Genomic DNA, 13,283 nt, shown 5'->3' on the forward strand with positions numbered 1-13,283 from the left:
GGATAAAATCCTGGAATATATTTTTTTAAAGCACCCAAGCACGCCTGCCCACACCGGGTCCCTGACCCCATGAGTGAGTCTAAGGTGAAGCCAGGATTGAGAATACTATTGGAGATCTCACAGCCCTTGCTCATTGATGCCTCCCTTTCCCCTGTGCACCCATCCCCAAGGGGACCCATCCCCAGCATCCCAGCCCCTCTGGGGGCCCAGATGAAACTCCCTTACCTTCTGGGCCGCGCTCCACTAAATTCAGCTCGGGAATCCAGGCTGGGCTGATGATCACAGGAAACAGCCTGTTCTTAAACTTCATCTCAATGCCTCGAGGGAAACAGAAAGCCTGAAGTTAAAGGTGTGTGTGTGTGTGTGTGTGTGTGTGTGTGTGTGTGTGTGTGTGTTTAGGAGCAATATTAGAAAACACGGGACATTAAAGTATGTCAGTAACTCTCCTAAGCACTACGTATTTTAACTCATTTAATCCTCACAACAACCCTGGGAGATGCTGTGATTTTCTCTGTTTATAGATGAAGAATCGGAGGCACAGGGAGGTTAACAGCTAAGTTACACAGCTAAGCATGGGCAGATTTCAGTACTTGAGCTATAATTAGAGCTGGGATATAACTAATAATGACACGAAAGTTTAACATTCAGAGAAAAAGGAAAATTGACTGAGAGAAAAACTTCAAATCTGCTAATCAAGGTAGAAACTCTAAGGACAGACTCGCCCCATTCCTCAGACTCAGTTACACAGCACCTCTGCCAGCCTCGCCCACGGGGCAATAGAGGGAAAAGGTAAAAAGGAAATGACTGTGCATCGTCCCACGTCCTCCCTCTCATGTGCCGTTTGGGATTTCTGAAGGAGGCCCAGGCTGTGGGGAGTCTGGCCCATCTGAATACCAGCTCCCAGGACAAAGAACGCAGATGGAGACAGAAAGTCTTAAATTTCTCTGTACACCCAGCTTCCCCAACACCTGCCCCAGCTGTGGGTGGTTACTCTGTAGGGTCTGTATAAGGAAGGAGGAGGTGGAGCTGATGGAGTGATCTTAAAAAATTATTTCTAGCCCTAGCTGGTTTGGCTCAGTGGATAGAGCGTCGGCCTGAGGACTGAAGGGTCCCACGTTTGATTCCAGCCAAGGGCACATGCCCGGGTTGTGGGCTCAGTCCCCAGTGGGGGGCATGCAGGAGGCAGCCAATCAATGATTCTCTCTCATCATTGATGTTTGTTTCTTTCTCCCTCTCCTTTCCTCTCTGAAATCAATAAAAATATATTTTTAAAAAATTATTTCTAACTTGAAGCTTATAAAATTTGGGGAATTCCTTTCTCTAAGAATCTGACTTGGTTCAGGATGTTTATGGCTCATGGCAAGGAATCTGTCACATGTCAAAGGATCTTGAAGATTCTTCCATCCAGTCATTCTCCACTTTAACTCATGCTACCCGGGATCCTGGCTATATGGGCCATAGGATCACATCACCTGAGGCAGATCTCCCAGGCCACCCTGCCACCCAGGTGTCACAAAACTGGCTGGGACTCTGTACCACACACGTGCTCACAGGGCATGGCCAGCTCTGTGCTCCATCAGCACAGAACAGAGCCAAGCTCTCTTATCTATAGCCACAGAACCAACCAGAACCCAGGGTCCTTCCAGAAGCAGAGCCATGAATCTCCCACAGGCTGGATTTGGTTGCTTAAAAGTATGTCAGGTTTCCCCAAAACCAGAGGTCCTCTGTGGCAGACCTCAGCTGTGCCACAATCTTCTCCTTCTGTCCTCTCTGGGCATGGGAACCAGCAAAGTAGAGATGGGCCAAGCCAGGCTTAGAAATGGATGGAGATGAGCACAGCCTTGGGCACCTCTGCTCCAGTCCCTTCACCCACCAGTACCAAGAGCTGCACAGCTCGAGTCTTTCTGACCTGTTTTCATATTGTGGGCCTCAAGTCCCAGGTAGAGGCACCACCAGGACAGGTAGCCATGGTCATGGGCAACATAAACGATCACCCTTGGACATCTCCTCTCCTTTGCCTTACCACAGCACCCACAGAAAAGGGTGGAGAAGAGAGTTACATGTATGGAACCCCTAGCATCCATCAGGCACCAGCCTGGACAGTGTACCTACATCACTCCCTCCTGCCTCTGACTGGGAGACATGCGAGGGAAGGAACTGTGTCCAGTTCATCCTGGCACCCAGTCCCTCCCAGGGTCCCTGGCACAAAGCTGGCACTTTGTAAGTGTCTATAGAAAACAGTCAACAAGGATCTCAGTTAATACTCAGGACAACTCTTGAAGGAGGCATTATTAATATTAACCCCACACATGAAACGGGAAAATGAGAGCAAGGGAGGAGACGTCGTTTTTCTGAGGACCCACAGCCAACAAGGGGTGGGAACAGGTCTCCAAAGCCAGGAGTTTTATGTAAGTTCAAGGTCCCATGGTTCCTCAGTGGATCCCTGGCCCCCAGGCAGGCCCCGAGCTGCCCCAGGCCCTTACCGATCTCCGTGTTCCCCACCACCAGCTTGGCCTCGGGGTGCTGCGCCTTGAGGTCCAATAGCTCCTTCAGGGTGGAGGCCTGGATCCAGGTCACACGCTCCCCTTCAAAACGCAGCTGCTTCCGAGGCGCGTCTTTCAGCCTCTGGAAAATGCCATTTTCCAATGAGCCATCTCCTTCTCCCTACTCCATTCCCACCGCCATTCCCACGGCCCTTGCTTCAGGGTCACAGTGGGATCAGCTCTTCTGTGGACTTGTTTATTACTGACTTCAGAATGAAAATACTTGTCAAAGAGAAGGGAGAAAAACTACATGAATGGAGGCAGGAACTAGGTTGCAGCTCTTACATACATTAGCTCACTGAGCCATCAGAAGACTTGGTGAAGGAGGCATTGTGAGCCGCATCTTGTACAGGTAAGGGAGAAACCTGAGGAAGTCATGTGACCTGCCAAAGGTCACTAGCCGCAAGGCAACCTGGACTGTCCCCACTGTCTCCAGGAGGAGCAGTGGACAAGGTATGGGTGGAGATGGGGCAGCAAAGGAAGGGCTGTCAAAGGGAATGCAATGCAGAGCTGGTCCCAGTGCATGAGGGAGGGGTGATGCTGGGGAAGAAAACCCCAAAATCACACTTACGGTCCCAAGGTTGCACAATCTAGAGGAGGATATGTTGGCAGCCTGCTGCACAGCCCTTCTCTCTTGCCCTTGAACTCAGAGAGTCCTCATGTGCTCAACAGCCCCTGAGAAATCTGCACTTGAGAAGCTCTGAGGGTGGCTTGATTCTTTCCCCGCCATAAATGTTGGAGCGAAGGAACTAAATCATCAAGGGAAGAAAGGGGGTGTGAGAGGAGTCCTTAAAGCAGAGCTGCAGGCCTTTGGTGTGTCCTTTGAATCCAGCTTTGTTTGTTTGTTTATTAAATGGACTATTTGCTTGGGGGGCTTATGCATTAGATTTAGCCAGGAAGCCAGCAGATACTTCTGGAGCACTTCGGATACACAGGGCGCCAGAGAGATCCACTTGCTGTCCTCAGAGTGACACGTGTGAAAAGGAGAGAAATGTGGGTCCCCTGGGTGTCAGAGAAAGGAAGGCAAAGGAGAAGACAACATTCCCAGGGGGTATGAAATAAAGCAGGTCTCCAGGGGCTCCTGGCACAGAGCCTCGATGGGCCTTTCCTTGGGGCATCACCTACCAGCAACTCTGGTGGGAAGATGGGCTCCTGGGTAGGATCCAAGGGCATGAACTCCTCTGGGTTGAATAAAGACGGAGAGGGAGTGACCTGCTGGGAAAGGGAACAGATGTGTGGTACAGTATCTCCCCATTAAAATGCCCCATAGCACCAATGCAGCCCTTGTTCCAAGCAAGCTCACTCACAACCCCCAGGCAGTTCCTGGATACAGGAACCAGAAGTTCTTGCTAGAGGACCCAGAGCTAATGTACACAGTCACTACCCTCTCAGTCTGGGCTTAACTGTTTCCTCTTCCAGCCACCCTTGCCAACAGTGTGGAGCGAGACCACTGGCTCCTTTCAACTGCAGCTGGCCCCCAGATTTCCAGGGAGAGAAGGGCCCACTTACTGTGTGGTCTTTCTTCTGGTTCATGCAGCAGTTTGGGTTGTCCACATTCCCTCCACAGCACCCACCATCCTACAGAGATGACCAACATTCACACAAAAATATTTGCAAAGAGTTTCACAGAAGCTGAAGAATGTACATTATTAATTTCCAGTGAAATCCAGTTCTGATACCTACTCCAGCATCAATGGTATTAGTAAATATCCTGTCCCATCCATTTGCCTTTGCATAGAGGTGAGACCTCTGCTTTACCTACTTCCTCTTGCTTGGTTAATGTCGATTAAATAACTTGTGAATCAACAAATAAGATCTCTCCTGGAAACAGCAGGGAAACTTAATGTTAAGAACATTTCTCCATAAAGATAGGTCCTCCTATTTTATCAAAACACTAGAGGCCAGGTGCACGAAATTCATGCAAAGCAGGGAGGGGGTGTGTCCCTCAGCCTAGCCTGCACCCTCTCCAATCTGCGATCCCTCTCACAATCCAGCACTGCTGGCTCCCAACTGCTCCCCTGCCTGCCTGCCTGCCTGATTGCCCCTAACCACTTCTGCCTACCAACCTGATCACACCCTAACCACTCACCTGCCAGCCTGATTGATGCCTAACTGTTCCCCTGCTGGCCCGATTGCCCCTAACTGCCCTCCCCTGCCAGCCCGATTGCCCCCAACTGCCCTCTTCTGCTGGCCCAGTCACCCCCAACTTACCTCCCCTGCAGGCCTTGTCCCTCCCAACTGCCCTCTCCTACAGGCCTGGTCACCCCGAACTGCCCTCCCCTGCAGGCCCAATCACCCCAAACTGCCCTCCCCTGCTGGACTGATCACCCCCAACTGTCCTCCCTCGCAGGCCTGGTCCCTCCCAACTGCCCTCCCCTGCTGGCCATCTTGTGGCAGACATCTTGGGTCCACATGGGGGCAGCCATCTTTGACCACATGGGGGCGGCCATCTTGTGTGTTGGAGTGATGGTCAATTTGTATATTACCTCTTTAATATATAGGATTTCTTTATGCCCATTTCCCTCTTCAGTGCTGCTCCCGTAGGAAGCCGCTGAGACAGAAATTCCCTTGCTTCTCTCAGCACTCAAGAGCCCCCTCTTTTAGATCAACCAAGTTCTTGTCTGGGCACCTCCCAGGTCGGAGTCTTTGTGGGGCTCCCAACAATAATGTCCAACATAGTTTGCTGGGTCCAGAGCTGTGTCCAGCAAGTGTGCCTGGGCCTCACCACGGCTGATTAGACACTTCTTGCCAGAAAGCTAAGCACTCTTTATTCCTCATTGTGGGCCTGTTCCGGGGAGAGTGCACAGGTCCGATGACCCATTAACTATGAGGAAAGGACTTGACCAGGACCTCTCAGGGTGCCAATAGCAGAGCACAGAGGAGAGCCCAGCTTGCTGCCTCCCACCTGACTGATGTGTCCCAAAGAAAGCAGGACTCCCAGCTCAGGACCCCAGGGGACACTCCAGAATCATGGACTTGTGCTGAGAGGCAAAGTGGGGGAAACTTCCAGGCACAGCCCGGGCACATTTCCAGGGCAGCCAATTCCTGGAGGAGCTGACTGGGGGCAGCCCCTCTGCACATGAGTCACGGGAGACACCCTTCTATCCTGACATTTCCCAAAGGATGAGTCACAACCTACTTTTTTTTTCCAAGAAAGCTCTCAGAGGGCCAGGGTGTGGCCTTTGAGAGCTGGAGGGCACTGGCAGACTTGGCATTGGGAGAGAAACCCTCTCTTGCTTAGACCCTCTGCAACGATGCCCTAAGTACAGGCCCTTCTGGAATTCACAGCTTTGCCATCAGATCTCAGAGCTGCCCTGGTTTGGACCTTTCTATCCCCACCTTGCCCTTGCCCTTCCTTTTTAGACAGGAAGGAAGGAAGGAAGGAAGGAAGGAAGGAAGGAAGGAAGGAAGGAAGGAAGGAAGGAAGGAAGGAAGGAAGGAAGGAAAGAAAGGAAGGAAGGAAGGAAGGTTCCTATAGTGCTCCTTCTCATCTTTCTTCTTGGAGAAGGAGTGATGCAGGGAGTCACCAGGTCCCAAGTGAAGTGAGGGGCACCAGCCGCACTCACCCAGTGCTGGTGGGAAGGATGTATTTCACAGACACACATTTTTCCAGGGCATTGAATGCCAACGTGTTCTTACTTAAATCTTTGCTCTTGATAATTCATTGTTGTGTTTATGACATAAACGATTGTGATGGACAATGTGTCACTGCCCTCAAGGTCTACTAAGGCTGGATAGGACTGCCTTCCCCTGCAGGGATTTCTACTTTTCTCAGGAGACACTGAGCTCAGGGCTGTTTTTATGGTTCCTTCCCTTCCTTCCTTGCTGCTGGATGGACATGTCATTTCTCACTGGGAACAGTGTGCCTCCCTCTAGAAGATGCTCCTCACCCTTTTCTAGTGTGTGCCGTGGCCATGAAGACGAGATGGCCAGGTTTGTGAGAACTGTGTGTAAAACAGGAGTGAAAGGCTCTGCCTGGCTGGTTTGCTCAGTGATTAGAGCGTGGGACCCTCGGACCAAAGGGTCATGGGTTTGATTCCGGTCAAGGGCACATATTTCAGTTGCAGGTTCAATCCCCAGCCCTAGACAGGGTGAGAGCAAGAGGCAACCAATCGATATGTCTGTCTCATGTCAAGTTTCTCTCTCTCTCTCTCTCTCTCTCTCTCTCTCTCTCTCTCTCGCTCTCTCTCGCTCTCTCTCGCTCTCTCTCTTTTCTCCCTCCCTTCCACTTGATCTAAATATCCATGGAAAAAATGTCCTCATTCCTCGGGTGAGGATATTTGTTTAAAAGAGTGAAAGGCTCTGAATAACGGATGGGGGTCTCTAATGAGTCATGGACATGAGCTTCCAAGGACACTGTGTGCAGGGCATATCGGCTGCTCAGAGAACTCAGCTCTGCTCAGCTCAGCTCAGCTCCACACTGACCTGCAGTTGGACAGAGAGAAACGCTGCCAAACAATGGAGTCAGGACCCAGTTCCACCCTCGGAAAAAGCTACACTCAGAAGCCCTTCTCTTTTGAGAAACTAGGAGGGCTGGTTAAATTGTTTCTCTTTGAGCAGCCTCCTATGAATACACTCATGGACAAGATTAACAATTCCTGGTTCTCAGGGAAGCCTGCACCATTTATAGAGATCAAGTATTAAGTCATGGAAGAAACAGACCGGCATCGTGGTTCAGAGTTGCCACTTACTGAATACTTAAGATATGCCCAGGCTTATTCTGAGGACACTTTGCAAGAAGTACTTTCAACATTCTTGATAAGGTAGGTATTATTATAATCCACATTTTAGAAATAAGGAAATTTGCCCAAGGCCATGAACCAGTTAAGTGATGAAATGGGATTTGAGCCTAGGTCTGGCAGACTCTAGATCTGAGTTTTCTATCATTTTTCTCTAAATTCACACCTCCTAGTTCCTCATCAGGGTGTGGTGTCTTCCACCCTTATAAGCCCCACTTCCATCTCCACCCCTGAGAATTATTTGCATGAAACACTCCTTTTTGTAATGCACTTACAAAAAGCTGACTCTACCCTCAACCCTGAATCACCCTGAGAGGAGGTGTTGGACTGGAGTCAGGATCAACCTGACCCAGTGGGAGAATCAGGTAAAATCTGAGGAGATTAAGCCAAGAAAGGAGAGGCCAGCCATGAGTCCTCCCTGCCAGTGGCAGGTGTGTGCCTGTGTATATATGAGCGATGCCCACACACCTGGCTGTGGCTTCTCACTCAGCATTCTGTGAACACTGCAGGGCTTCGCAAACTGGCGATTTGATCAGCAGTTTCATCAGCCCAGCAGAGCGCCAACTACAGAAGGCAGCCAGGAGAGGAAAGGATGAGGCGCCTGGGTACTGAGTCATTCAGCACCTGTGCCATGGCCTGAGCAGGCCAGTCTCCAAGGAAGGGTGCCAAGCCTAAGTGCCCTGGAGGAAATTAGCTCTGGGGCACCATGCCTCTTCCAGGAACCAGTTCCCCAGGCTCTTCCTGGAGAAAAAGTCCTGGTACTATTGGTGAGAACCCCTCTCTGAATAAGAATGGCAGAGTCTACCGCCCCTGCCAGGTAGCCGCAGTGGGAGGACCTGCCACCTGGCCATCTTCTCTCTCTTCTCTGTAATGCAGAGGCCCTTGGCATCCCTCCCAACTGTGATTGCAGGGTGTTGCTGCTTTAGGAGCAGGGCCACTGATGTCCTGGGGCACCCACTTACCCTGGCAAAGGTGCGGAAGCCCTGGAGGATGGGTCTGTAGCCTGTGCAGCGGCACAGGTTTCCTGTGGGACAGGGAACAGGGGCGATGTCAGTGCAGGCTCCAGGGCAGGTGAGGGGCTCTGGCTGAGCCCGAGGCTCAGACGCCTTCTGAATATTTTGTTTTCTCTTCCTAGAATGCCCCTCCTCCTCCCTTGTGCTGCTGGCTTCAAAACATCTACCACTTCTTCCAGGAAGACTTCCTGAAATGTCCTAAATGCTTCCATGGTGCCTAGTCATCATTTTATGAGTGAAACTCTCTCTCCCTCAGAGTATGAACTCCCTGGAGTAGGGTTGTGTCTTTTATCCCCATGTCCCTTGTCCCCTGTATAGTGTCTGGCTTATGATAGGACTCAATATAACTGGTTGAATAAATGATGGACTGAAATGGTGAATGGACGGGTAGATTTCTCTATTCAGTTCAGAGAAACAGACACCTGGCCCAGGCTCCTAGGTCCCTGCACTGAGGGAACGTGGGAAGCCAACCCTGCCTGAGCTCAGAATGCTGGCTGCCTTCTCAGATGGGCCTTTGCCCTGCAGAGTCCTGTCCTGGTGGAAGCTGAGATGGAAGGAAATGTTATCACTAGGCCCTGTGGAGTTTCCAAATGGTCTCCCCACTGCCACCCACCCCAGTGCAGAGGGAGGGCAGGAAGGCACCTAGGGAAGACGAACACCAAAGCTGTCTCCAACCCACCTGTGTGTTCCTCAAACTAAGAGAGGCCAGCCCTCCAGTAGATCTTAGCCAACATGTGCGGGTAGGCTGAGCTTCTCCTAAGGGCAGTGCCTCGGACTCCTGGCCCATCCCCGGCTTCCACTTGGGCCCTGCACTGACCCCCTCAGAGCCCCATCTGCCACCCTACCTCCTGGGCTGTGCCCGGGGCCCATACCTTGGAAGGCATCCTCGATCTCCTCCATGGTGGGCTCGGGCTGGTTCCGGAGCAGCGTGTACATGCTCATGACGATGCCGGGGGTGCAGAACCCACACTGGGAACCGTGGCTTTTGGCAATTCTCTCCTACAAGGGGCAGATGACATGGACACCTGTGTTGGCAGAACCCCTCTCAGACTTGCTACGTGACTCAACTGAAGCCACCCCACGTCGACCAGGCAGTGTGGGCAGCAGGCGCTGCACTAAGTCAAATCCCAGTACCACCACTTGCCAACTGTGGCCTTGGGCACATCACCGAGCCTCTCTGAGCCGCAGGTCCCTCGTGCTGGTACTTACCTCTAGAGCTGTGGCGAGAATTCAATGAGATAATTCACAAAAACTCTTGCCATTATACCTGGCATACAGTGGGAATTCAAGCAGTGTTCGTTATTAGTAGGAAAGGCCCTTCAGAGAAGAGTGACTATTAGAGCCAGAAGCATCTTCTCTTCCTCCGTTCCCTTCACTGAGCAGAGGAGGAAGCAGGTCCAGAGATTAAGAGATTTACCCAGAGACACTCACAGTGAACCGAAGAGCTGTGTCACCTTCTGTTACCTACACTGCCCCGCAATCCACCTCAACCAGCCTTTGTTCAGAACCAACTGAATGCATCTTATTCCAAACTACAATACCACTGTCTAGTGGTAACTCTCAACATCCAGTGGGGACATAAGAGTTGAGAAATGGATCATATAGAACATGTGAGCCCTAACTGGTTTGGCTCATTGGATAGAGCATTGTCCTGCAGACTGATGGGTTCCAGGTTCGATTCCAGTCAAGGATATGTAGCTTGGTAACGGGCACATTCCCAGTAGGGGGTGTGTAGGAGGCAGCTGATCGATGTTTCTCTCTCATCTATGTTTCTAACTCTCTATCCCTCTCCCTTCCTCTCTGTAAAAAAAATCAATAAAATATATTTTTTTAAAAATAGAACATGTGATATGCAATGATTATTACAAAATTTTCATTAGAACCTGCCAGATTTTCCACATTATTATTATTATTATTATTATTATGTCTCTTAAGAGTCTCTCTTGGCACTTACATTAAGTAAAATTATTAGAATATTGTATCCCCAGTGCCTTGCATATCTATTCATTCATTTTATAAATAATTACTGAGAAACTATTATGTGCCAGGCATGGCAGGGGACCAGACAGTGAGGAAGAGAGATAAGGTCTCTGGTCTCATGAAGCTCAAGTCCTAGTCAGAAAAATATTGACACACACAGAAAAGAAAATCCAGGAGGAGATCAGCGCTATGTAAAAATTAGTTCAGGATGACAGGACCCTGAGTGACCATGGCTCCTCACAGTGGTCAGAAGTGGTGGCTCTGAAAAGGTGACTTTTAAATTCAATTAAAGTTGAATTTAATTACAATTTGGATCAGGGAAGAGTGTATTCCAGGCAGAGGGAACAGCACATGCATAGCCTGGTGTGCTAGAGTGACTAAGGGTCAGTGTGGATGGAACCCGCTGGAACAAGAGAAATTCTGGCAGAGATCACGTACCTCCTCGTAAGCCAGGGTCAGGACCCAGATTTTTATTCTGGGTGTGATGGAAAGCCATATTGGGATAAGATCTAATTTATGTTTTTCAAGAATCTTCTGGCTGTTGGGTGGGGAATGGATGGTAGGGGGGCAACACTAGAAACAGAGGATCAGGCAAGAGGGGATGGCGGCTCAGACCAAGCAGTAATAGGGAAACTGAGAGAAAAAGGAGGTGTCACTGTAGGATTGGGAGGTAAACACTACTTCTGGATGGAGTGGGGGTGGCGTAAAAGAGAAGGCATCAAAGGTGACTCCTAGATGTTTGTGTTGAGCAAGTGGATGGGTGCTTTTGCCATTGACTCAGATGGAGACAGACTGGGGAGGAAAGAAGTAGGGAAAGAATTGGCCTTTGTTACATTTGAGACTAGACACCATGTAGTGATGCCAAGTAGGCAGCTGGAAATCTGAACCTAATCTCTGAGGAGAGGTCAAAGCTGAAGACATAAATATGCGTACTGTTCACATGTAGATGGTATTAAACTCACATGTAGATGGGAAGGGTGTGAAGATGGAGAAGGGAAGGGCCCGGGAGGGAGCCCTGGGGAGCTGCAGCCACAGGGACTGAGCAGAGAGGACCAGTGCATGGAGATGGGAGGAGAATGAGGGGAGTGTAGTGTCATAGAAACCAAGAGAAAAAACTGAGTAGACAAGGAAAAGTGGCATCTAGCTCTACAGCTTATCTGGGAACCAAAATAAGAGCATGGGAATAAGGATTTGTGTCACTGGAAAGGCAGGGTTTTAGCCTAATTACACATATATGATCTCAGTATTTAAACTGCTCATTCTTTCTTTCATCTATTTGTCTCAAGGATAATTATAAGAATCCCTAATGAACCTTCTCACATCTCCTTCAGGTTGGACAAGTTTAGCAATTGTCCCTTTTCCTGCCTAAGCTAAGAATGAAGTCACAGAGGTGAAGCAATACCATCCCCACCCTGCACTGGCCTCACCTGGCTGGTCCCAGATACTCCTCCCAAGGAGTATAACCAGCTTGCTCAACTGGAGGCCCTGGCTCCCACATTCACGTGAGAGCCCAAGGACAGCATGCTCTGGACAACTGGTCTCCCCGAATGGTCAAGGCAGGACGAAGACCTGGGTGTGGCTCTGGCACCCTCTGTGATTGTAATCTCCCAAAGACCTCCCTGCCTCAGTTTCTTCACACAAAAAGCACTGGGAATAATGGCCTTTCCTTCCCGCAGTGCTCTGCTCCCACAGGTACTCCTTTACACTTCACCTGAGAGCATCCTGCTTCTCTCCACAAAACCTCCCAGACTACTGCCCACTCTAACCCAAAAGCATTCCCAGTTTCAATCTGATCCCAGGGGGTCTGATAACATCATAAAGAAAGCCTTGGTCAGACACTCGAATGTCTCTGTTCTCTTATTCAGGCCTTGTTTACCTGCATTTAATGAGGATGGAGGCCTAGCAGCCCACATTTATATTATCTGCAGGGGGCAGGTGAGAGGTGCAATGGAATTACCATTCGAGGGGACCGGGAGTAGGTGGGCTTTTTATCAAGGGACACAGAGCACTTGGAATCTTGAATCTGGGAAGGCAGGAGGTTTCCCAAGCATATTCAAGCTCAAGGTGAGGAAGTTCCCCCACCTCTCCTCCCTGCAGCTGGACTGTCCAGCCACCAGATCCAGTTGACCTCTTGGTCCCCTTGGAGTCATGCAATGTTACGTTCACCCCGCCACAGGAGAGAGCTGCAGCATGGGCGCCTCCTCCTTTTTCTGCCTCACAGCCCACCCCCCCACCCCCCACCCCTAAGGAGATGGGAAGTGGCCCGGTCACAACACCTCCTTTGCCCAGGGGTGACAGCCCAACAACCCAAAGCAAGTCTGTAGCTTTGTCATGAGCTCCCTTTGCTCTGGTTACCTGCACGGGATGCAGCCTGGACTTGGTGCTTCCTATCCCTTCCACAGTCGTCACGGCAACATGGTGCAAGGAGCAGATGGGGGCCAGGCAGGCATTGGCAGAAAAGTGGCTGAAACCCCAGATTAAGGTCATGCCATTGTCCATTCAGGCCATCAGGATGGACCTGATTAAGTGCAGGGCCTGGGAGACTGTGATGCTGTGTCATTTCTTCCCACTCTACATTATGTCCTTTTCTCTTCTATAGCTGTTCTTGACTCTCCACCCAAGACTCTGACCGAGGGACAAAGGACACTTCCCCCACCCCCTCCACCCCTGGTGAGGCCTGAACCCTCCTGCATTTGGGGGTCAGGCAGCAGGGCACCCTATGCCTCCCAGCTGGAGCAAGTGAGCCAGGGTCACTTTCAGATGCCTCTTACTCTATCCGACCCTGGAAGCTGAGTTAAGGGGAAGTTTCTGGCAGGTGCCAGGCCCAACATATGTCCTCTCTCTGCAGGGCCCTTCCTTCACCTCTTCAATTTTAGTACCTCCAGGCACTTTTGCTTTCCTGTTTTCACCCACCTCTACCTCCCCCATTTCTCAGGGGACATGAGATACCAACCCCTTAGAGCGTGTTACATCCATTCCTTTATCCATCATTCATTCACTTGATCTGT

At 50.4% G+C, this 13,283-nt stretch overlaps 1 protein-coding gene across 2 annotated transcripts in view; it reads right to left on the reverse strand.

Moving 5' to 3' along the window:
• The window catches only part of LOC307111810 (xanthine dehydrogenase/oxidase), a 60,670-nt gene that overhangs the window by 38,174 nt on the left and 9,213 nt on the right, over positions 1 to 13,283 (reverse strand). Inside the window, exons 4-10 of one of the 2 annotated variants that reach the window (XM_079791915.1) lie at positions 12,631 to 12,739; positions 9,168 to 9,294; positions 8,245 to 8,306; positions 4,053 to 4,121; positions 3,669 to 3,755; positions 2,484 to 2,625; positions 226 to 318 (exon numbers count right to left, since the gene is read on the reverse strand). In XM_079791915.1, the coding sequence (XP_079648041.1) occupies positions 226 to 318; positions 2,484 to 2,625; positions 3,669 to 3,755; positions 4,053 to 4,121; positions 8,245 to 8,306; positions 9,168 to 9,294; positions 12,631 to 12,739 (689 nt within the window). Of the gene's footprint in view, positions 1 to 225; positions 319 to 2,483; positions 2,626 to 3,668; positions 3,759 to 4,052; positions 4,122 to 8,244; positions 8,307 to 9,167; positions 9,295 to 12,630; positions 12,740 to 13,283 lie in introns of both variants that reach the window. The other variant, XM_079791914.1, reaches the window with a different exon arrangement.

This window comes from Cnephaeus nilssonii (genome assembly GCF_951640355.1).
Source record: "Cnephaeus nilssonii genome assembly, chromosome: 15".
In the NCBI taxonomy this organism is placed as follows: Eukaryota; Metazoa; Chordata; class Mammalia; order Chiroptera; family Vespertilionidae; genus Cnephaeus; species Cnephaeus nilssonii.